Genomic DNA, 25,714 nt, shown 5'->3' with positions numbered 1-25,714 from the left:
CTCTGTACCTCAGGCTACTCCAGGCGTCCAACCCCGACTCCGACCCCCTCCCACTCTGCCTTTGCTCAAGGCATCTCTCTGACTTTGTTCCCTCCACAGAAACCACAGGCACCTGGCTCTTGGAATTGCAAGAGAAAATGGCCTGAAAAATCCCCCTTCTGCTAAACTTTTAAGCAAGAGAACTCAGCAAGAGTGTGACACTTTTTTTTTAAAAAACAGCAGGAGGAAAGAAGATACTTATACTTGATGTAGAGGGAACCGTTGTAAGTAAATTAGGATAGACAGATGTGACACCTAACTACAGATTCTGAATGTCTGTACTCCTTATATAACACATTTGTATAAACATGCATGTATCTCAGCTGTGATTTCAGAGGAAAAGAAAAGGAAGAGAGGTGTCTGGGCAGAGCTTTCATAGTAGAGTCACGACTTTCCCTAGAGTAGATAGTGAGTTATCTGTCCACAGAAGTCTCTCATGTTTAGGACACTTCACTGAACTGCACCTCATATTTCATGATAGTCATATAAGAAAATGTAAGGAAAAAAAGAGTTAGTTAATAAAAAATAAGAGTAAGTTGAAAAGAGAAATAGTTAATCTTTAATACCACTTGCTTAAACCAACATTTTCTATACCTAGTCTTTCATTTCCAACAAGCAGCTGCTACACAAGCCGTGTCCTCCAACCTAAAAGGAGAATCAAAGAGAATGCAAACAAAACTATCTGTAAAGCCCTAGCTTCTTACAGTTAAATGAAACTGGAAATGATTAGAAACTTTTCAATATATATATATAAAATAAGTATATATATAAAATACATATATATATTTAAAAATAATTAATAGCTTAAGTCCAATAATCTTATCCAAGCATCAAGACTCTAAGTAACACACTTAGCATTATTTTTACATCTCCTGTTAATATTAACTTGCACGGTGATTTCTCTACCGTTGAAATGAAGTAGCACACACGTGAGAAGCCTGTGCCTTTATCCTGCTGAAGAAAAATGGCTCCCTTCTTCCTCCTTCTCTGGGGTCAGAAGTTCTTGCCAGAAAGGTGACTCTATAATTCACTCTGTTACAGTTTTCTGATCATTTATTTTCTTTCAAACAGACCGCTGAAGAAGATACCAAGAGGACAGACTCTAGATCTGATAAAAGGAGAAGGAATAGACTATTTATTACTGTCTGCCTGCAAAAGGAGGAGATATCAGCCACACTTACACAGTGCCGGCTTTGTGGATCTGGATGCATGCATGGCCAGGTACGCTCTCCTTTTGCACTGTTGCTTCCCTCAAATAAATCCCTGGCACACGGGTCAGAAAAAAGTGACCTGAACCTTCCTCTAAACCTTTCTTCCTGTTGTCTATTCCATCCGTATTGTTTACATTAATACGTGGACCCTGGCTCTGATGGGAAGTGGACAAAATAAATCCCCGGTACCTGCACGGTCCCACGGACTCCACAGGAACAGTGTGTGGCACCAGTTTTGTTCTGCAGAGTATCGACGGGTTCTTTGTCAAGATTGCTTCCTCAGAAGCAGCATCACAAGGTGGCTCCGAAGCTGTAGCTGGAATGCTGGCATTCTTCTCTGGGGCAGATGTTTTTTCTTCTCCTCCCTACAAATGTTTTTCTCTCTGCTAAGAGTAGTGCCTATAATGAGGTCTTCAAATAAAATCTGCTACAAGCTTTCAAGTTTGCAAGCTCGATCCACAAAATAAAACAAGTCAGGCAAACACTAAACTCTGTATTGTGGTGACTTGGCATTGCTTTTGACTAAAGAAGGCACATAACTATCACTGTATGACAACCTTCACCGTGTTTTCAACAGCATTATGGGCAGCTCCCAGACCTCACAAAGGTACTTCAAAACCCTGATACTTTTAAGTCATCTATCTTTGGCTCTCCTCTGCCGCAAGGAACAAGCTTCTTTCCTTGGAAAGGTAAACAGTTTGTAACAAATTCATTAAAACCATCCCCATCAACAATTCCAAAAGCTATTAGCGTTAAATATTGAAACTAATTTTTAAGAGCCTAAAGGGAGTATTTTCAATTTAATGCCGAGATAAATACCACCTGACGTGATGGCTGCTTTTATTAGTTTGTTTCAGCTCCAGTGCCTGTAATGAAATTTAATTAAATTGATTTGGGTACTTAAAGGTACAGTATATAGCAGTGTCCTGCAGAGAAGAAAGCTAACTCAAAAGCAAAGTGTGTGAGACTGCATTTCAGAAACCTATTTACCAGCCACAAACGTGATCTAGGGAGAGGAGGAGTAAGACAAAAAGATCTGACAAATTGGAAAGAAATTCAGTGCAATTCTGTTACAGAATGGATGCATTTGGTAACTGGCAGCAATTAATTAATAGGTGGCAACTGCGCAGTATAGGAGGGCACAGAACAACCAGAGTACAGAAATACAATTATACATCCTGATCATCTCTTCCAAAGTATCTTCTACTGGGCATTTCTCTATATTTTGACTATCATGAATATATGTATTCTCTCTCAATTATACTCCATAAAGTCCAACTGTTGAAGCTTGATTGGCAGTGACATGTCTGATGATATGTTCTTGGGAAAGCTGCAGGGATTTGGGGCAGGGGTTGGAAAACCACTGTAAAAAACAAAAGTGAAACTGTAGTCTCACTGATCACCTTTTACTGGGCGTAAGGAGTGAACAGGTCCTTTGCCCTTCTGCTCAACTTTAAGTTATTTTGAATAAAAATAATTTTCTTCAGGACCACGGGAAATAATTCTTTTGTCAGGGTGACTAAACTTACTGTGCAAAACACCTATTGCATAGGTATCTCATGGAAATATAATCTATCTGGGTTTTCCATATCATTCTTTTTGTGTTTATAAATGCAAGGAAGAAGAGAAAGCAGTTTTCTACTGTGTTTACAAGATTTTCAAATTTTCAGAATTCTCTGATAGCAGAGTCCTTGACTTGAGGAGATGATTTGCAGAGGTGGGTGGTATCAGACACACCATCTTCTCACTTGTAGTACAGTAACACTATGAGGACTGCATGAAATTAAGCCTTGATGGGAACTGACACCATGCTGACAATTTTCACAATGGGAAAGCAGAGCTCCCGCCTGAAGAATTCACCGATGAGAGAGGAAAGATACCAGGAGGTGGCCAAGCAAAGCGTGGTGGAGTTGGGAAGGAGCACTGCATCACCAGCCTCGGCGCGGTGCCCAGCCTGGATGACCTCATGGCATCCAGTCAGAAAAAAAACCCACATCAGCTCATGTGCTCATAGCCATGCAGCAAAAATAAGAACAAGCCCTGCCCTCTCACTGATTATGCTGATCACCTGCTAAGAAAACACTGACTTAAAGAGCACTGAGTGGTTTAGAAACGCTGTACAGTGGCTGCATGTACATCAGTATCTTTCAAAGCTGAAGAGCATAGTCTTCCCTGACTCCTGGCCACTGATGTCCTAACATTGTCAGGAAGAAAGCGAGCTACTTCTCGGAAACAGAGAAATCCCACTAGGGAAAAGAAACAAAAATGATGCAAAAAATTCAAGAATGAAGCCACTAAAACCTGAGAAAATACAGAGAATGTTGTGTCTTGCCTCCCCCAAGTTTACAAGCTCTCCAGCATGCTACTTCTTGCTTCAAGCCTGATCCTCTTGTGACTTGATTTAATAGGCATTTTTCCAAATGACTTGAAGCATACAGGACCAGACTTGTTTTGTCATCCTGCTTCCTTATCTGTTAGTCAGCATTTTACTGGTTCCAGGAATTAATTGTAATAACAACTGCTCCTGTAATGGTAATAAGCTGTAGAAATGTGAAGTTTTGATAGGCAACCACTTGCAGGAACGGGTTACTAGACCCACCATGATGTTAGAAGTAGGTGATACAGCAACAAGGCAAAGTGCTTCTAAGTATGTACTGTAGGATCTACTCGCTTTGAAACTCAGCCAGACATTGCTCTGAGTTGCTGGTGTTGTTTCTTTCGCAAGCTGAAGCACTGCTGTCAGGTTAAATGAAACATCCCGACTGGTGTGCACCGGTGTGACACTGTCTAGAGTAAAAGATAAATCTGATGTGAATTAAGTCAAGGCTCATCAGACTTACACAGGTCTGGGCAATTCTTCACTGGGAATTTGTTGTCACGATGCTAATAAGACATAACAGAAATTAGAACGGGATCAAATTATCTACATACATTGACATACGAGTTATGTGCGTGACTTGACTGCGGTGAGAACGCTGAAGTGGTAACGAGGTTGGGGTGATGCACATATGTATCTCATGGAGCTCTTAACTGGGATTATTGAAATAATGTGGTTTAAATGTTCTTATCATTAGGCTTTATAAAGTGGGATCATATTATTTCTTTTAGTAAAAGAGGAAGAATAAATACTTTTCTCAGTGCTTCTCAACAGCGATAACGAGCCTGACTTCTCTCCCTCTGCCAGCCCCATGGCAGCGGAGGCTAACCATCCCCACCAACGCACCTCGATATTCAGCTTCCTAGCAGGACTGCTCCCTGCGTGCCACCAAAGTACCTCACGACGAAACGTCAGCTGCTGAAGGACAGATGGAGAGATGGCTGCTCTCTAAAAAAGCCACTGCCTTTGTACTGAAGTGTGTTTACTTTGGAAGAGGGATTCCAACTAAATTCTTACGACTTCAGCAACTCCAGAAACACTCTTGAAAACCAGAACTAGTTATACATAAACTCTCTATATTAAAAATAAAGGTGTTCTTTCATTTTTTTCCTTGGAATTTACAGTGCCAAATCTTATTATCAGCAAACGATTCCTGAAAGGATTGCTGGGCCAGGCAGGGAAAGACCAAGCCAGCCGGGCGGCAGAGCTGGCAGTGGAGCAGCTGCCTCTGCCAGGGGCTCTTGGCACCTGCCTCCGTGCCTGATGCCGGGGGCTGCCTCACCGCTTCCCGGCCAGCACGGCTCTGCCATACACACACACTGCTTCAGGCTCCTTTCGTACAATGAGCAGCGGGCTTGACCTCAGCACTTTTTCTCCTTTTTACTCTTTATTTCAACGTAGAAATGGCTTTTACTTATAAGCGACCATTTCTGCATCCCAGACGCAGCAGAAGTTCAATTGCTCAAGATGCTGAAAGAGAAATATGTATTTAGGGCAGCGGGAGGCTTAAAGAAGGGCTCCATGGCAAATAGTCATTTACCACAGCAAAACTGTCTGTCACTGGATGAGAATTATTTTATTAAGTTTTCTGTAGAGTCTTTAAAGTGGCATTTTCAGAATTGGTGGTTAAACTCATTCATTTCAAAACAGGATGCTTAACTCTCAGCCTCCATCTCAGCTTCTCTGGAAGTAAAGCCATTATTCTCCTCTTGCCAGCGTTCCACCCCAAAATAATTTGGAATATTTTCTCTCTCTGTTTTTCTCTTGTCATTGCAGAGCCTGAGGAACTATGTTCTTCTGAAAGTACCACCTAATTTTTTTTTTCCAAAATACCACAGATGGCCTTGGCCAGTTTTCTCAAACACTTTTTCTATGTGCAGTGTTATCATCTTCTAATCACATAACTTCTACCATAATTTTACATCTCATCCCTTGATTTTAGCTATGAAGAGACACACGGTAAGGCAGAGATATGTGAATTACTTGCCAGATCTATCCAAGTGAGAAACAGGTAGGTAACTATCCCTGATTGTTTTATACAGTGCAACTCTGGGATGTTTCAGGAGATCACTGAGGCATTGCTTTACCTATCCATAATTAATTATTGATTTCCTGTTGTTGTACAAGTTGCAAAGATGACAAGACCTAATCTGATGAATAAAATAGCTATAAGAAAAGGGAATCGTATGTGAGGCAAAGCATGAAGGACAAGACTTCAGCTATGGCAGAGTTCATTATTCACTTTGCTGAGGTTATATGCAGCTAAACAATAAACCTTTCAAAACACTGCAATAAAATGAAATAAATTCATTTTTTCAAAGCATCACTTTGCTTCTTAAAGAGAAATAAAATTGGTTTAATACATTTTAGAGGAAATGAAGGCAGTATTTGGCCCTTCAGCTAGATTTTCTGTTCTTCTATTTTCTCCTGCATAAGGTACATAAGCTATAATTTAAATTGTGAGAATCGCAAAGAACTATTTTTGCTTGTATCTTTTTTGTATGCACAAAAAAACTTGCATCCAAGAAAGTGTTTACAATAATTTTTGACTCAATTCTATTCCAGTAATGCAATTTCACCTATCTCAACATGTTTATGCCCTAGAAATGCAAACTCTGGCTCTTGGCCACAAAATCTTGGGGGCAGGACAAATACTACTTTATGGTCAGGGTCTGTTTCATAAGCCTACTGTCCTTACAAAGACTAGAAACCAAACAACACCTCTTACTCTTACTTTACATGGATTAAATCTTAAAATCAACCAAATATAACTCTTCTATTATACCTATGAACATAAACACGCAAAAATCATTATAAGAAAAACATTGTTTCTTACAGTAAAGAACATGGTAGCACTAATGATACTGATTGTCATCAAGATCCACTAGTTTTTTGTGCTTCCTGAAGAGTAGCACTGTGGCTGAAAACTGGGGATCATTTTATGCAAATGTTTAGCTGTCTGACAAACAAGGCATCAGTGCCCCTTTGGAAAAGTCACTAGATCACGGAATCTCAGAATGGTTTGGGTTGAAAGGGATCTCTAAAGGTCATTTAGTCCAGCCCTCCTGCAGTGACTAGGGACATCTTCCACTAGATCAGGTTGCTCAGAGCTCTGTCCAACCTGACCTTGAATGTTTCCAGGGATGAGGCACCTATCACCGCTCTGGGCAACCTGTTCCAGTGTTTCACCACCCTCTTTGTAAAAAAATTCTTCCTTAGATCTAATCTAAATCTACTCTCTTTCAGTTTAAAATTATCACCCCATGTCCTGTCACAAAAGGCCATGCTAAAAGATTTGTCCTCATGTTTCTTATGGGTCCTCTTTAAGAACTGGAAGGCTACAAAAAGGTCTCCGTGGAGCCTTCTCTTCTCCAGGCTGAACAACCCCAACTCTCTTCAGTTTGTCTTCATAGGAGAAGTGCTCCACCCTCTGATCATCTTCATGGCCCTCCTGCGGACCTGCTCCAACAGGTCCATGTCCTTCTTGTGTTGGGGCCCCAGAGCTGAACGCAGTACTGCAGGTGGGGTCTCATGAGAGCAGAGTAGAGGGGCAGAATCACCTCCCTCGGACCTGTTGCCCACGCTTCTTTGGATGCAGCCCAGGATATGGTTGGCTTTCTGGGCTGCGAATGTGCATTGCCAGCTCATGTCCAGCTTCTCATCAACCAACACTCCCAAGTTCTTTTCTGCTGCTCTCAAGGGGCTGCTCTCAAACCCTTCATCCCCTAGCCTGTATTGATATCGGCAGTTGCCCCAACCTGTGTGCAGGACCTTGCACTTGGACTTGTTGAACCTCATGAGGTTCACACAGGGCCACTTCTTGAGCTTGTCCAGATCCCTCTGGATGGCATCCCATACCTCAGGCGTGTCAACTGCATCACACAGTTTGGTGTTGCTGCAAACCTGCTGAGGGTGCACTTGATCCCACTGTCTATGTCATTGATGAAAACAGTAAACAGTACTGGTCCCCGTATGGACCTCTGAGGGACACCACTCATCACTGAAATTCATGCTGTCCTTGGTTCTAGGTCAAAAGTTCTTGTATAAATACACTTTAAACTAGAGAGTTAGAGATCCGAGTGATTATTGCTAAATTGTATGAGTTTTAAGAATATGCTGCTTTGAACATGTAGTTTACCAACACGCTTAGACATTAACAATGAGAAATGCATATTCTTTTTCACTGAAACACCTTTGTTTTTGATTCCATAAATAAGAGCTCTAGAATTGTTAACTCAAATAGGAAGACACTATTGCACCAAAGCCTACAACTCTCATTTCAGAGGAACAACTTTCTCTAAAAGTACTTTGTGAAATTAAAAGTAATAAAAACAATTTAGAAACTGCCAGTGAAACTTTTCATTTCTATTTTCTGCCGGAAGAAGCAGCTATGGCTCTTTTATCAAGACAAACTGTATCAGCTAGTAAATGAAGTAAAACAATTCAGAACGAAGCACATATACTACAAAAGAGACTCCTTTCAAAATACAAGGTTTCCTTCTTCGAGTCTGAAATGGTAGACATATTTAGGCCATTTTTGAATTCTGTTAGCAGTTTTAGGAAAAGAAGAGGAAAGAAATGAGAAGGACTTCTCAGCAATTTGTTCCTCACCCATTATTAGATCATGGAGAACACGAACGAACTGAAAGTAGGATATTGATACACCAGCTCAGTATTTCATCGAACTTTAGTTGAATTTACATGTACTGGCCACGTTACACAAACACTTTTAACTTCCTACAGGACCCAGAAAAACAAGGATGATGATAGCAGAAGTACAGCGACACAGAGGAGCATCAACAAAAGATGTCCAGTTTGCCACTACCGAAAAAAACTCAGACCATCGCAGCTAGACTATTTACCACTGAAAAGAAAACATGCTTTGATTGCCATAATAATAAAATTAATTTGATTTCCATCCCATCTGCACTGCTTGTATATGCTATTACTACTAGTAAGAGTTCTCCTGATTTGATTCATTTGCAAAACTATAAGCAGCCACCCAACATATCAGTTCAACTTTGCTGGGAGAAACTGAGTTTCTCACCACACTCTTTACTACACATGTGCTTTTATCTGTATCTGAACCTAGATATGCAAGCATCGAGCATACAATTAAAGATGTTTAGTTCTGAGTGGTAGAAATAGGTAGAAAAAATGTTCCTTGAATGAATCTTGGAGAAAAAGATTGACATGAATTAAAAATGGTTTCTCTTAGCATGTACCTCTAAAAGACTTTTCAGAGTCTTTATAAGACTTTTGGATTGTTTTCAGTGTTGTACCTCTGAATCCAGCTAAGCTTTCTTTCCCATTAATTAATGTTATTTATATTTGCTTTAAAAATATATTACACTGTTCAAGTGGAGTGAAAATGTTACCAGTACCAAAAGACATGCAGATAATTTTCTTAGATGTCTACTTTGTATTCAAGTATTAAAATCCAATCTTATTCTGAGGAACCGTACATTTGAGAAGAGAAATTCTGTAGATGTGACCTTCCACTTATGCATAACCCTCCAGATTCCGGATGCCTACTTGTATCTCTACCCTAAGGATATTTCAGAAACTTCAGTTACACAATTCACTTCAGAAAGAAGGCTCTAAGTCAAAGATACTGACTCCTGGGCTGCATTTTAAATTTTCTTTTCTTCAGAGAAGTTCAAAAGGTGGAGTACTTTAGAGACATACTTTACAGAACTATGAGATTAAATTTCTCTCTTCTAAATCTGCACCTAGTAACCCTAAAATAGACTTGAGTTTTCAGGTGAAAAATGCCTAGTGCTTCCCACATAAATCAGGTAGAGCTTACCATCAGACTCACCATCAATGCTGAGGCTGCTTTAGCATCATATATGTCTATGCCTCATCCTAGAGAACTGTTTGGATCAACTTTGATTCTTTTCTTATTTGTTTAGCACCTCTTGAGTCTAGCAGGCTTTGGATGAGAATGGTGTCAGCTTCCACATATTTCTTACTGATAATTTAGAAGAATTACTGTTAAGTCTGGTCGTTGAATTGCCACTTGCTACAACGCACATATGTTAAAGGAAAGGACTATCATGCCTTTAAAGCCCTCATCATAAAAGCAACAGTCAAGCAGAGCTGCAGATACTTTCTACGCTTGTAGGTCAAACCATTAAGGTTTATTCCTTTGGGATTTCCCAAGCTCTCTTTGTTCAGACATCAAGCTTAAAGTCAGCGTCTTCCAGGTCCATGCTGTGTCGTCTGTTTTACATACACATATCCCCATTTGTGTATGCATATATGCACATGCAGAAATTCACCAGCAAAAAATGCAGACATGTCGTCACAAAGACATACAAGTATTCGCAAGGAGTGCAAAAAAAGCTCTTAGTTTGGCTTTGATTGTGCTTTGTCATCATATCTGATTTTTTTGGATACCATTCAGTAAAAAAGCCCACAGCAAAATAGCGTAAGGATGGGCAAGGTCTAACTTCATCTACACAGAACTCTTTCCATGAAAATACTATCATCAGCATTCAATCTTCATTTCAGCACAGACTGTATCTTAGATTACTGCTAATATTTTAAATATCATAGTAAACATGGAAAATGTTTTAGATTTCCTACTCTCTTTAGGCCATGTAAAATACATTAAAAAAAGTAATAAAATAATGGCTATCTTTTCTCTTTCTAATATTGTCTGATACTGTTTATAAACTCAAAGGGGGTTAGACAGAATCAGGAAAAATATTACTTGATATGACGGATAAGCTAGGAAAATCAGTACATCATCTACTTGACTGCATAAGTGAAATGATAATTACTTGCATTCAAATAAAAGCGAAATAACATTCAGTTTGACTTAGCATTTTGCAATATTTTAGATATAAATTTTGTATTTTTTTCTAAATTGTTCTTCTTAAAAACTAGCCAAATGATTTATAATGATAATACAGCTAGGTGAAGACACAAGATATTTGTTATGCCAAATGCTGAGAATCTCTCTCTCCCCCTCTCCCTTTTTTCTTTTTAAAAATTCAAGCACAGTTTAGACACCATTTTTTCCATGTGTGAATACTTCTGAATCCTTCTGCATACACCAAAGTTTTTACCTGTGTAGCTTGGCTCAATTTATTTGCACAATTTGCTCTTTAGGTGTCATGATTTTGCTCATGATATGTAAATTCCTACTGTATAGACAAACAGCATATTATTTAAGCAGGCAACTGGCAATGAAAAAGTACAAATGTCAAAATCTACTTGACAAAGTTTTAAATTATTCTTAAAAAACCAAATGCCTGGGAAGGCATATGCAACCAAAAGAGGAGGTAAGTTTAATTAAAAGTCTATACTATACAGGGATGCTGCCTAGCTCTAATTATCTTTAAAAGAGTAGCATCAGGGTAAAAAGAAAAGCAAAATTCCAGACTAACATATCATTCCTTACTGAAAAGCTTTTGTGTCTTTCTCTAAGAAAAATGTGAAAAGATTAACAGATTATTCTTTGGTCTGCAGCTACTACCTGTTATTTCCTGCAGAACAGAAAATATGCTTTTGGTTTAATGAATAAATACTTCATATTTGCATGTGTATTGGGAAAGGCAAACTTATCTTACATGAACACTGGTAACTAATATACAGCATAAAATGTAGACTTCATAATGATTCAACACACACATAAAAAATCAGCAATACCAACTTTTTCTCCAGTACTGAAACCAATGACAATTTCATGATTAAGTATTTAACAAGATTGCCATTTGATAAAAAGCCACATTAAAAATGCTCAGTTAAATGAGAATAACGTGTTTTAGGCAAGAAAAACTGAAAGAGAAAGAAAAAAAGAAAGCATATATTTGAAGACGATAATTTTTTTTTGCTATGTTGGTTATAGAATCACTATCTTCTAACATGCTCAGATGATGCTTTAAAAAGGCTTGAATATGTTAATTCCACAGAAAATGTCCACATTTCCTTTATTTAAAATCGATTTAGGAATTTGCTTAATTCCTGATTAACAAAATAAAGTAATGTCATATATCAGATGATGAAATGCTGGGCATTTTAAATATCATATTTCTATTAGCTAAGGATTAAAGGGATTTACCCTACCCTTGAAAGATATTTATGTCTAAACTATTTAAATAAGATCTTGTCTGATGTTTTCTCTCCTCCAGGCGCACTTAGGAGGAAAAAAAACAAACTGAAAGAAATAGCATAACTACTATGTCCTGTGTGACCAGCAGAAAACATCTACATTTCTGTTTTCTCTAACTATTTTATCAGAAACAGCACACACATACACATATATATTTAAAGCTTTCTCCATGGATTTGCTTGAATGTTGTGCACATGTAGAAGATATTTTGGTTTTGCAATAATGCCAGAGAGTCACATTTTATTATGAAAAAATATTAGGAGGAAAACAAAAGACTACACTTTGTTAAGGAAACAGAATTTTAGTACCTAAAATTAAAGAGTATCTGTAATAATAAAATGCCCAGTCATGCAAATTCTCATGAACTGTACTTATGTCTGAAGGAATTCTGCACTGTTGTTATTAATAGAGATTTTGAAAATTAGTATTTTAAGAATTTATCTGACTCCTGGACAAACTGATTTTTCTATAGATATCCTAGTTTATCTGAGATCTTTTTACTGAAACATGTGGGTATTGCTGTTTTCTTAGAGATGCCACTGGGTTAGAAAAGAAAGCAAAGTGCTTGATAACTTTAATCTGCTATTGCAACATAGCACTTATCAATAACTGCCTCTCTGTTTGAAAGGTTCAGACAGTCAAAAAAGAGATTACAGAAATGCTAGAAAGCTTGTCAGGTAACTGAATGTCATGCACTTGTCCCTCTCGCAGGTATATGCTGTCCTCAGAGTGAGAAAAAGTCTCCATACCTTCCTCATATGGCTAAAACGGACGGGACTGCTCTCCTAAGCGAAGCAAGATGCTTTCCATCTAGAACCTACTGGATTCAGTAAATTAAATTGTATAATTTTAAAAATATACACTCTAGTAAGGCTTTGCCACTTTTGAGTCAAACATCTCCTGTCGAACTCCCTTGGGTACAAATCTCAGTATGCACAAAACAGAACAATTCAACACTGGTCACCTGACAGCCAGAATACCTGGGTTGGGGAATAGATTCTGGTTTCTTGGCTCTGGGAGAGAGTATGCTGAGCGTGCCATGACCCAGAGTGGTGGGTTGGTGAAAATCCTCTGTCATCAGTCACACTGAAGCTTGGGGCCGCCCACTGCCATAAATCAATCAATCAGTCAATCATTTATTAATCAGGCACTTGCATTTTCATAGTTAATACAAAAATGGGCTCCAGACAACGCCTTCTCTATCATGATAATCTAGTTTTATATTTCATTAGGGGGTTTACCTTAAATTAATCCATCCTTTCTCTAAAAAGGTGACATATTAATCAGAACAAGGCCTTGCCAGTTATATAAAAACAAATTAAGCCCCACTGAAAGATCACCACTGCAAAATACATATGCTCATGAACAATTTAGGCACATGAATAGTTTCTTCAAGTCAAGCCACTTTTTTGAGGAACGATGATATTCTGGATTTGGAATTTAGATCCTTAATGTAGAGTTTAAGGTCTGCACAGGCCTTTTCACTAGGTAAATTTAAACTAAAGACAGCATCTTCTTGGAGAAAGTTCGACTGATAACCTCACCAGAAGAAAATTCAAAGGATGTGTTCCAAGTCTACATGATAGCATGATGTAATTAACATTTTTAAAGGGTGACTAGGCATATTTTACTTAAGAAAGGACTTGAGATTCTAAAACTCCTTGACTAGAGTTTTGAAGTTTATTGCTGGCAATTTTCATGGAACATTTAGCAATCAAGGACCTTCTCATGGAGTCATCATTTTATTATTCTGAAAGTCACACGAAAAGAGAGTCCTCTTCTAGATCCAGACTGCCTTAATGGCTTCGAAGGCTTTGGGCAATTCTAAATATCTTTTCCAGCCAATGACAGGCAAGGCCATCTTCAGAGTGACTTCTCTGACTTCATTAAATGCCTACCACTATACTCTCCCTGTTGTAAATGGCACGCTACATGCTGAAGGACAACCACCTTTAACAGCCTTCTTGGTTTCAAATAATTGGTTGTATTTTTATTCACTTGGTAGGTGAATCGGACAAACACTTCTATTATTCCCCGCAGAACAGAAATCTATGACAATAAATGAAAAAGAATAATAATTTCTACAAATTCATTGTGATCTCTACTTAAATACTGGAAGACAGAATAAGTGTAAACATAATGATAGAACGTAAACATACTTTGTTGGAGCCTAAGTGGCTAGGCAAAGCAAATCAATTAATAGAAAACATATTCTTCCTGACAGCTCCTCCAGCTCTTTTAACATTACATACATTTAATGCTAATTGCAGTTTGGTTTTAGCTAATAAATTTTCTTTCATGTTCAGCTCATTTAGCACAACCTTTTGCTCAAATTTCCTCATGTAATTTAACAAGCTATCTGTGTTTAAGAGTTGTTGGTTATCTTCTTGAATATCAAGGCAGATGGAAAGTACCAGCTAACTGAAATCTGCTCTCTTACTGTCACGTCTGCATTCCCCAAGGTGTCCCCAAATCTTCAATCAGCCAACACCCTAGAAACTGGAGTGGGGTCCAGTATTCCTCACTTGGAAATAGGTGTTTTTAAAGAATCACCACAGTAGCTGCTTTTATCTTGCTTAGGTAGTTAAACATAAATGGGACACGACCTCTCTGTAGACTGTAAGCAGCACTTGATTCTCCTGCTGACCGTACAAGATACTTGAAGAAGAGGGGTGTACCATAACTCCGAAGCACAGGGAGAGGCAGGATAGTTCCCCTCCTTCTTTTTCGTAAGCGCTGAGACACTGACCCACCAACGGGCTATGGACCATGTGACCATTAAGCACTTTTGAAAATCAGATTTTAAGTATTTTGGAATGGACTCATGAAAACAGAGGCAGATAAATGGCAATTTGTGAAAACATAAGTCTTGTAGAGAACGAAGAAGTTTGAAAATGACATGACAGTAAAATCACTCTTCAGGACACAATGTTTCACATACTGATGAAAAATTGTGATGATCACTTCTTTCTTACTTGTTAAGCCTTAGCAGTATTTAGAAATTAATTACAATAAATCATCCAAACACTGTCTATAGGGACTGAATCTGAACCTTGTTTTCCTCTTGTTGGGAAGTTTTCATATTTTATTTCTGTTTCATCCATTGCCAGCAAACTAACCACTATTTTCCATGATGAAGTACCTGCAAATTAAACTTGACTGGCAACTCCTTCACTTCAAGACTAAAATTCATTGCTTCCTCTTTATTTCCCCTATAATTTCAGGACTGGAAACATTTATGCTTTTAATAACTTTTTCCTGTTGACTGTGTTAGGATAGTGCCAAATTAACCACACTGGCAATTAAATCCTCTTTTTTCCCCAAAACACAAGCCTACAAAGGACAGTAAACACTGTCACCTCGCTCATAGATCTGAACACTGACTATTTACCTTCTGTGCCTTTTCCATTCCAGCCCAGCCTAACAAGATTGTTTGTCCCATTAAAGCCATGGCACAGCTATGAACTGGAAATCCTAGTACACTGGATAGAACCTGTCGGTGGAGGGCACAGGGCGTGACATAGCTCTGCAAACACACTGCATAAGGTATTGTGGACTTACAGAGCTTTCCAAGTGGAAACTGAGACATCAAAGCCAATGCCTCCTCCGCTTCCTTGAGTTTGCAGCTCAAGCTGTAGGAAGCTAGAAACCTAGCCAGCATTCTGCAGAATGCAGAAAAGCTACACTGTCCACCTCAGCATATGTTCTATAGAATAAAAAGCTACTTGAGAAAAGAGACTAACAGTTCAAAGAGTGCAACTCCTGTTGTATTAGCTATTAAGAAATGGGCACAATGTTCCTGCTCCAGCAAACTGAATGAAAGCAACACACAAACTTTCAGTCCTTAATTTTTACAGGATCTTGGGAATCCCTGTACACATTAGATGCCGCAGACTACTTAGCTTGTCTCCCCAGTAAAGTTCAGTTGGCTGCAAAAGTTCCAGCTCTTGCTTTTGAGGTCTTACAGAAAGGACTTATGAAATCAACAGGGCCTTCTCATTGCTTTCATTGGGTGCAGGATCAGCCCACTGCACAGAAGTTCCTGAGTACCAGAACTCTGAGCTCTGGACTGTTGGAGCTACGTTGCTTGCAGGATTTGTTCTGTCCATCTGCTCTGCCTTTCTTTTTAAACACAGCACACGGGCTAGCATAAAACTCTTTTTCAAGAAACATGCCTATCTCTAGCTTAACTCAGCTTACCAGATTTAATTTTCTATGCTTTCTGCCTCACTGGTTTGTGGCATAATTTTGCATGTTTCAGGGTAAAAAAGTCGGATAAGACTTAAACTTTTGTATTGCCAAAAGATATTGTTTGTATTCTTAGCCAGACACACTACGACCTTGAGACAGAGTATATTGCTTGATTTGGTCCATGAAGTTTTAACTGAGTTGTTGCAGTTGCTGCTGCAGTTTTTGGCTTTGAACAGACCAGAGAAACAAGCAATATCTGTCAGACAGAGTGACACAATAGAATTTGTGCACACTACTATTCTTATTAAGCAATACAGCTGAACCTGGCGCCCTGAAATCTGTTAAATTTGGGCTATTTTTTATGCAATGGCTGATTTTGACGTTGTCCTTAGAGGCTGATTAGTTTGGGTTTCACTACATAGGCATATTAATGTCATAGCCTTGGTTATCGCTGAAGAGCTTGCCCACCCACAATGTCACAGAGCTTGCAGGAAGCATTTTATACCCTGCTTAGGGCAGCCCAGCTACTGGCAGCAGGGAGGGGAGTACTTTCTGGCTCAGCACTGCTCGCCACGTCACAGCCAGGAGTTTATCAGGGAGAGCTGCAAGTGGGAAACTAGTGCCTATGCACTTCTTGGCTTTTGGTACTTCACAGGTGTGGCAAGTCATTAGGCAACCACACCAATCCTCAACTCAGGATGGACTTTCTGTCAGTGCAGTTTACATTCTGCCAGCCATGGCATGATTCCTGTAATGTTGAGCAAATTAGAAAAGTGAATGAGGTTTTTATGTTTTTGCTGATGCAGTCATATTTGAACTAAATATACTGACTACTACTGCATCAGCAGTAGACATATATTGCCTTCTTTCCCCATTAACACAAAGGATAATACTTTTATTCTTTTTATCTCTCCTTATTTACTCTACTATAAATATGTAGCTCAAAAATATAACACAATTCAAACTACTTGGTTACACTGTTTCTCAAACAGTAAGGTAAGTGCTGTTACTTTTTCTGGTAGATGAGATATGATGCTTGTAATTTCCTTGTCTTACAACACAAAATTGTGCCTCTCTGTAGGCCACCAATTCTTTCGAAAGTATCTGTATAGATATTTCGGTACGTAGGAAGAAATTGCTGATGGTTATGCAATGGGATTTACCTGCACTTCAAAAAAGGATGTGCAAGTGCAGGATACTGCAAAGTGATGATCGTATTATACTGTCAGCTATATGTTCACTCATTTTCACTAGCATATGCATTTTAATGGGACAAAATAAAGATTGCATTGACCCAGTATCTTTATACTACATAACTAGCTGATTATTAGGATAATGCAAACTTTTCTAATTTTCCTGTCACAAAAACAGTATTTTCCCAACAGTGATGAAACTCAGCCGGTCAGCATAAGTCAGCCTACTATAGGCAAGTTTAATAAATATTATGGACTTCATAAATATTACTGTGTGTCTTTTAACAAACAGGAGTATCTTAAATTAACTATCTGAACATTTTGATCAAAAAAACCCCATATTTATACAATGCTTATCAGCATATGGAATGGCATATAGTGAATACATAAATATGTAGTAGAAATTGACCTTCATTTTAAGATTTTGTGAAGCCTGTAGGAATTAGCTGAGATTAATGAAACGCTTCCTGACAATACAGACAATCTGTCTGCTATGAGTGTCCTGGAAGCTACCTCAAAGGCTAGGCTGCCCTGTTTTCCATACCACAAGTATGTATTTGTGGCCACAAAAAATGTTCTTTTAATTGTGCGAGGTACTTAGTACCCAAGCATGTTTAGTATGTAAGTACACTACCAGGCATTCCCATTGGCAGCCAACAGAATGTCCTTTAGCTAGTGATGTACTCAGAAGCCATATAGCATATAGATTACCTCCTGCATGGAGCAATCTCAGAAACTGATTTTCCATCACAGCATTATATATGCAGACAGAAGGTTGGAAATGAGCCAGACATTGTAAGAACCTCTAAGAGATTATGGTGCAATAAAGTTCAGCCTCTACAGTGCAGCCACCCACATGCACAGAAGTCAGGCTGTGCATACTTCCAGTGTGTTACTGCCTTGCGTCAAGAAAAGCCAACTCTAGCTCTTGCTTGTTCCCACCTTTTAAAGGGACAGTTGAGTACCAGCTCTTTACTAGGAATGTCTTCGCATATGGTATCCCTAGGGCTGTCAAGGATGACTGAAAACACTGGAAGTGAACAATGGGGGAGACTCAATAATCATCTTCCTTACTCCTCAGACTTGACACAAGCAGGGCTGAGGCATGCAAAAGAACAGCATCTCAAACAGAAGGTCAGCTTCCGCCAGTTTGACATTTGGTGTATACATTTCATGCAACTAAGTTCTTTTCTTGTGTAAAATACATACAGCAAAGACTACACTGCTGTGAACCTTCCCTACTTCACCATTCTTATGTCTCAGTTTTACTAGGACCTGTACTTTTGTGCCACATGAAGTCTTTGCTCTCTTTGCTGAGATTACGAATATTACTATCAATTAGATCAGCTGTGAAATTCCATGTAGCAAGAAGACCTTTGAGAACTAATCCGCAGGCTGATACGCACAGAGAATGTAATTCAGTTTGGAAATATTCAGCAAGAACTACTTTAAACGTTGTCATTTACTAAGTAGACACTTGTATGTTTTAAAAGCTATAGAGGATGTTGTTTCACAGGATGGTATTACCGTATTGCGATTCATTTTTAGGAGGTTAGCAGGCCTGAGGGAATGGTATGGTACAACAGACTCCATAGACTGTCTGAAAACCAAGTATATGATGCTACTGTCTGCCAGTCGATTGGAAGTGAAGCTATCAAGTTTCAGCCCAGCTCCACATGTAACTGGTCCCTAAGCACCACTCCTTCAGATACTCTTGTTTACAATCTCATGAGGAAATTTGGGAGCTGAAGTGCTGGAAATCTGGTAATCTCCTCAGGACAGGGTGGGGAGGTGTAAGAAAGAAAAATACAGTAAGAGAGCTTGTATAGGTTTGTTCTAAGAACAGAGGACTTCACTCTCCAGGGCTGTCAGATCCAGCACTTTCTGTATGAATTCTTTTGAAAATCAAAGTCACATCTTCTTTTCACCACCATGTTTTTTCAAAAGGCATTTCTATGTTAAAAGTCGAAATGAGGGAAAAAGCCATAGGTCCAAGTATCTGAAATTTTAAACTCTAAGTGAATTTCTAGTTCACATAAATGTTTTGGTCTAAAGTCTCTCAGTCTCCAAATTTGGGCAACCATATGAAAGATGACAAATCTAGAAAAACCCCAAGCCTTACCTTCTTGTAGAGACTTCTCAGGTCTCTGTACTGCCACATACTATTGAGGACCTGAGATGCTGCTTTCACCACTTTTGGCGAATGCCTGTTACACACATATATTAAAAAAGGAGAGAGAGAGAGAGAAAGAAAGAGTGAGAAAGAGACTGTTAAGTGCAAGACTCCATTTATCCCAATTTTCAAATGCATTGCTATGGATTTAAACCCACAATTAAAGTATGTTTCAAATGTTCTATAAGATCTTTGGTTGGCATCTTGGAGACCAATGTGCTTTTAAGCAAGGGCAATACATGTTATTTCTACAGTACTAATTATTCAGGGAGGGGCAAAATAAAAATATGTGTTCCTCAGCACACTGAGACCAAAGATTCATGCTGAGAGCATAAGAGGAATGAGAGAGGCAGCAATTGCCCAAATCGTTGAGGACCCAATTAGTATTAAGTATCTCTAAGAAGATGTCCTGGCTACAACTTTTGGTATAAAGGACAAGAAGTTAGAGCCAGAGCTTCTTTCTCTGTAAGCTGCGAAACATCAACTCATGACAACATGCTTAATGCATTTAGCAACTCTTAGCTGTGGCCAAAAGAATCACTCTAGATGGGTGACGAGCGTTGTTTTTGAAGTGCAGAGCCAAGATGCAGAAATACAACTGATTATAAAAAGTCATGACAAATTTCGTTAGGAATCCAAATCAGGACTTGCATCTTGCTCACACCATTACAGCAATGTAAAATCAAGCTGAAACCCATATATAACTTCACACGGACTTTCTCTTCAGAAAGGTTTTGGAAGAAGCTCTAAACTACTGTTAAAATCAGTTGGAGTCACATATTCCTCTTGGGATAGGTAACTTAAAAAAAATTCTAAAAAAAAAAGATGATTAGAGAGTATTCATCTCAGTGAAGAAAAGGACTGGAAGGATAAGCCAGCCCTTTGAGGAAGCATACACTGTGTAGTTAAGCCCTTGTGCAGTACCAATAACACACATAAAGCAGCAGAGCACTAGAAAACCTTCCAAAGGACAAAATCTGGAGTGAAGATTAATGATGTTCAGGGCACTCATTGAGGTGACTGATGTTTTATTCAGAAAAAGCACATGGAATGCAAATCTGAAGAGAAACCAGAAAACCAACAGTTTATGTTACTGGTTTGGGCAGGGAGCTCTCTCAGGTGTCAGGCTCTGGTGCATCCTGTGACCTCTGAGAAGGACCACTTGTAGGCTGACACTCAAGCTGGTAAAATAAAGTTCACGACACAACTGATTCAATTAACTTATACAGTATGTTCCTAGTGATTTCTTTGGTGCTTTTTTTCCCCTTTTCTTCCATTTTTCACCCAGAGTACAGCAGTAGGTGGGTAATCAGTGAATAAACAAGAATTTGATAAACATTTTCCAGCATAATTGTTTTTATTATGCTCCCAGCTGTACTGGCTAGTGGTGTGCTGGTAGCATGGAGTAACCAGAAAAATAACTGCGCCAACCATACTGTGAGTACTGAGAGGAAACGGGAACTATGTGAAGCCAATATGGGCTTGGCCAATATGACCTTATGAACACCAGTTCTCTTGTGCTGTCATACAGGGAAGGCTCCCAAGCCCTGGGCATGTTCCAAAGGCTAATGGGGCCAGCCCCACACTCCTGGCACTGATACATACCAGGATGCATGGCCAGGCTAGTATCCCGCGCTTGCAGAAGCAGATGCTTCAGACCGGACAAGATAAATTAATACTGAAGTGTTTTAATGTGTTGGACTGAGCATGCCAGAATTTCCTATCAGCCCAACAACCAGCAATTCTGATTTTTAAACAATGGATTACCTGTAAGAAATCAAATCAAAGCAGCGGTGTGCAATACTAACATTTCTGAAGGCAGAAAAACGAAACATTCATTTATGATAAGCATTTGTAGCACTGTGAGTTGACAAGTTTTCTTGTTCTAGGACTATGTAACCTGTAACAGTAATTACATAGGACTGCAACTCAAAATACTTGAGAGGAGGGACACATACCATGATTTGGGAGGGCATTTTTGAATTACTCAACAATACATGGGCTAAATACTTTCATTCAACATGGATATGTCTTTCACAGTTATGAGGGATACTTAGACAGGGAATTATACTCTTGGATGCTCCTAAAACTGCCTGTGATACTTTGAAAATTCCAGACTCAACATGTATTAATAGTCTCTACCAGATAATGAATAGGTAGACAAATGCATTATTCCGAGGAAAGATACATTCAACTTAAGAGAAATGGATATGAACCTGCTTGCAATATCAGTACATTTGATCTAGAAAATATAAATCAAAATTTTAAATAGATTTAGTAATAAAAATGCAAATAAATCAGCAGAGCATGGGGAGCTCCCACAACTAGAATCACACACTTTGTTATGCTACTAGCTTTACCCCTTACAATTAAAATGTGAGAATGTTCCAATAATGAATTTGGTATGAAAAGGAAAGGGTGACAATAGAGGAAAAGAAATGTGATTAAATTATATTGGCAATGCTCCGATCACATAGGCGAGCAGCATAAGTTCTCATACCAAATGTAGGGTGCATAAATCTGTCCTTCGGGTTGTGGCCTGGCTTTGTGAGGCTCTTTTAGAGCTCTGGTGCTGCAGGAGGCTGTGTGATGACAGCTTCGAGTAGGTGGACTGATGGGTTTTGTACACTACAGTGAAGGCTTTTTGTGTTCAAACTGCCACAGTCCCATTGCACTATACTTCTGCAGGTTGACAAATATGAGAACCAGGCTATCTGTTTTAGGCAAAAGAACGATAAAGAGTGAACCCTTCATGAAAGTGCGTACACAGGAAAACAGACAAGATGAAACCATAGCTGCGCTAAAAATGTCACAGTCGTGTGTAAGATTTCTGCGTGTTTTGGGGTCTCACAAAGTAGCCTGCAGGTATCCTAACGCGCTCTCAGAAACAAGGTGTTGGGAAAATCCATGGATTCATTTTTTGCTACATCCGACCTTACCAGCAAGTCAGTGGCAGGGAAAAGGGTGCTGTGAAGAGGGACAATGATTTTACATTCTTCACTCCCAGAGCAAGAGGAGCAGTAACAGAACTGCGGTGAGGTCCCATCCTTTCACAGGATCCCTCCACCTGCATGTCACCCCTTCTGCGGGGTGCAATCCAACAGCTCTGGTCCCTAATGTTTATCAGGATCTTCCAGGAGTGCTTAGAGGTAGTGGTTACTGTAGATGATTACTCTTCCTTAAACTGCACATGCAGCACGCTCCATGCACTGCTGATGGTACCTCAAAAAAAAACCACAGCAGAGTTTTGCTATTGGTATTGTCTGTTTCTTGTCGCCTTTCACACTGGGCATATGATTTCTGAGGAAACTAAAGAGTTCAAACCACGATTGCACAGAGGAGGCAAACACATTCAGGACTAGCAATAACTACTGGAGATGTTAAAAAAGGTGTAAGGTGATTTGCAAAACATACTTGTCTCCTTTACTCTTAGATATGCCAACCAGTTTCTCAATGCCGCCTGCGTCTCGTAAGGCCTTGGCATTCTCCATGTTTTTAGTGATGACTTCATGCAGAGTGCAGCAAATGGCAGTAACGGTGTCATCAGACATGGCCTTGCTTGCTGAGCTGTTGCTGTTGTTAGCGCCTGGCAGTCGGTGGACCAGATCCCTCATGGCATATTTGCCTTTGTTGAAAGAAAATGAAGGGAGAATTCAGAAGATACAGTAATAAAGGGTGATGGAGAAGTACAGGGAAAACACGCAAGACTATTAGCACCATTTGCATCATTGCATGTAATCTAATTGGCTACTGATACTATTTTGAAGCCAGCCACATTTATGCGATTCCATGTCCAAGCATTTCACACATTAGGGACTCTTAACATTTCCATATTACACCAGTTGGAGACTTCAGATATAGGCTACATCATGCCCTTATAAGGACGAAAAGATGATAGTACAGGCTACGTATACGTATAAAGACAACCTGAATACAACAACTTACACAGCTTGGCAAGTCCTCATCTCCCATCACACAACTCATAACTCAAGTTACTACAAATAAAACATGCATCAGTTGTTAAAAACACTACAGCGAATGCAAAACCAATGACATTGTTGTTATTTGTAAAAAAGTCTTCTCTGAAGGACCGGTTTCATCAAACAAGGTTAATTCTCTACTGCATGCAGTAATTTAACTGGGTTTATTAGTGTTTCTATGACTTTATTGCTTTCAGTGCTCAGAGATGACACTGCATTCTTCCACATATCCTTAGTTGCATGAATGGCACTGACCAAAAAAGAAGCCTTTCTGACTTCTATTCCTGTCTGAAGTTTAGAGATTATTTTATATATCGCTAACTTCCAGAACTTAAAATCTCCTAAAATGAAAGGTGCAATTAATTTTTTAAATGGTCACACTGAACTGAAGACATGAAAAATAAATTCTGTTGATCACTGTAGCTTTTTTCATCTTCAAATGAAGAAAGATTTTTTTTTTTCAAAATTGCACCTGAAAGTCATGTAGTGCTTGTGAAAATAACACAAGAGCACCTTCTGAGAATTTATGCATCTGTTTACAGTATAAATGCAAATGTAAACATGTATAAATGGAGGGCAGGGCTAGCATGAGCACAGATATATGAGAAGCTTCACACCAGTTCTAGGGGGTCACTATTATGGTGGAATGGCAGGTCAGTCCTTCAGCGTGATGAAGACAAGATCAGAGAGGGCGAGGGTCTGATGAAGTTGCTGCTGAGGTCAGTGAAACAACTCTGAATCACCTTCAGTGCAGCTGTGCTAGAAATCTGCATACAGCAATCATCATGAGAGTGCATCATGCACGATGAAAAGGACAGGAAAATTGGAAAAAATAAATATAATTAGTAATCTAATCTACATCACATTTTATCAATGAAATAATCAGGTATGATTATTGTATATAATATGATAATTTAATCAGATTTTTTGATAACTTAAAAGAGTTCTGATCAATTAGTATTTATGAGTACTTATCTTATTTCTGATTTCACAAATTCAGCTGTATGTGTCCGTATTTGAAAGAATAGGTAAGAGAAAAATTACACCTTAACCATCAAATGCTATATTATTTTTATTTCTCACAATTTTGCCTGCTGTGGTAGAAATACAGCCAGTCATTGGGAACAGAATATTCATAGTAGAGATAAAACCTAAAATCTCTGTGCTGGAATGTTAAACTTAAAGGTTATCGAATAGATTTTGTGGTAATGTGAGATCTTAGAAACTACTCACTCTATATCATGTAAAAACACTCCTGACTATAAAAAGCATAACATTACCAACTAAACAGTAGGATTTAAATCTTACTGGTGTGCTGCAATTCAAATACAAATCTTGTCCTCAAACATTTTTGTTTCTTTGCACTTAATATTAATTGGTCATTTGCATTATTGTCTTTTCAGCAATATTATTATCAGATGCAGTATGAATGTTAGCACTGCTTTCTCTTTTAGAAATGGTTTGCTTGAGCAAACTGAAATTCTTTTTTTCCCCTACAAATGTATGAAACACCATTCCAGAACAGTTTGAAATGCTATTTACATCTGCATCTGATTGTTGTATGAAACACGAACACACTACTAGTTGCTTATCACTTATGGTGATAACTTCAGTCTGTAGCATATAGTAAATTAAGCTTGTGTATAAAAAAAATTAAAATAAACCATGATTTGCTGTAGCTTTTACTCCTCTAAATGCAGTGTCTTCCACTGGTCAGGAGTAAGTAGAAGTAGATAAATCAGATCAGTCAGACTTTCTGCTTTACCCTGTACACACATCCAGAATGGACCAGTGTTCGCTGTTCCTTTTGTACCTAACTCGAAGTGCAACGGAGTGTCTCACCGTCTCAAGTCCTCTGGTGGAACCAGATGACAATGATCATTCCATTAGCAGCCAAAGACTGTGTCCCTTAGCTCTGGGTATAAGGAAATCCGGATGGCTGCCCCAAGCAGATTTCTTTCCTGGAATTGGCCTAGTATTCCAGGCAATAGTATTCATGTCACTTCACATGCCTAGACATACAAGATGCTTCTTACAATAAATAAAAGCTTTGGATCTATCAAGAAAAGTTCAGTAAGAAAGCTAAACCAAACACAGTCAAGCATGGATGGACATGACAATGCTCAATAGTTCTAGTACTACTGTGCACATATTTAGGCATGAGAAGATCGAATCAGTGTTAGATACTTCAAATCAGTAAACCAAGCTTTTTATAGATAATGTGCAATGGTGAGACAGTACAGCATCCTTGATTTTGTAGACCTAAAATCTAGACAGCATATTGCAGCTGTGGCAGCTGTGCAAGCTGGTGTCCAGTTTGGAGGCCCCCCTATCATAATGTGTAATGATAATACCAGGCCCCTAGTCGTGCCAGGTGCTGCCCATAAGGGAGCTGGGCTTCCTCCCCCTTGCCCTGTCACCGAGGTGC

The 25,714-nt window shown here is 39.0% G+C and overlaps 1 protein-coding gene across 3 annotated transcripts in view; it reads right to left on the bottom strand.

The window, feature by feature from the left end:
• The window catches only part of CTNND2 (catenin delta 2), a 566,505-nt gene that overhangs the window by 18,390 nt on the left and 522,401 nt on the right, over positions 1–25,714 (bottom strand). For all 3 annotated transcript variants that reach the window (XM_086609047.1, XM_086609048.1, XM_086609049.1), the window contains 2 exons: positions 22,721–22,931; positions 19,256–19,340 (listed from right to left, as the gene is read on the bottom strand). In XM_086609047.1, coding sequence (XP_086465173.1) covers positions 19,256–19,340; positions 22,721–22,931 — 296 coding nt within the window. The remainder of the gene's footprint in view (positions 1–19,255; positions 19,341–22,720; positions 22,932–25,714) is intronic.

The sequence above is a fragment of the Tauraco erythrolophus genome, chromosome 3 (genome assembly GCF_009769465.1).
Source record: "Tauraco erythrolophus isolate bTauEry1 chromosome 3, bTauEry1.pri, whole genome shotgun sequence".
Taxonomy (NCBI): Eukaryota; Metazoa; Chordata; class Aves; order Musophagiformes; family Musophagidae; genus Tauraco; species Tauraco erythrolophus.
This window is presented reverse-complemented; position numbering and strand designations above follow the sequence as displayed.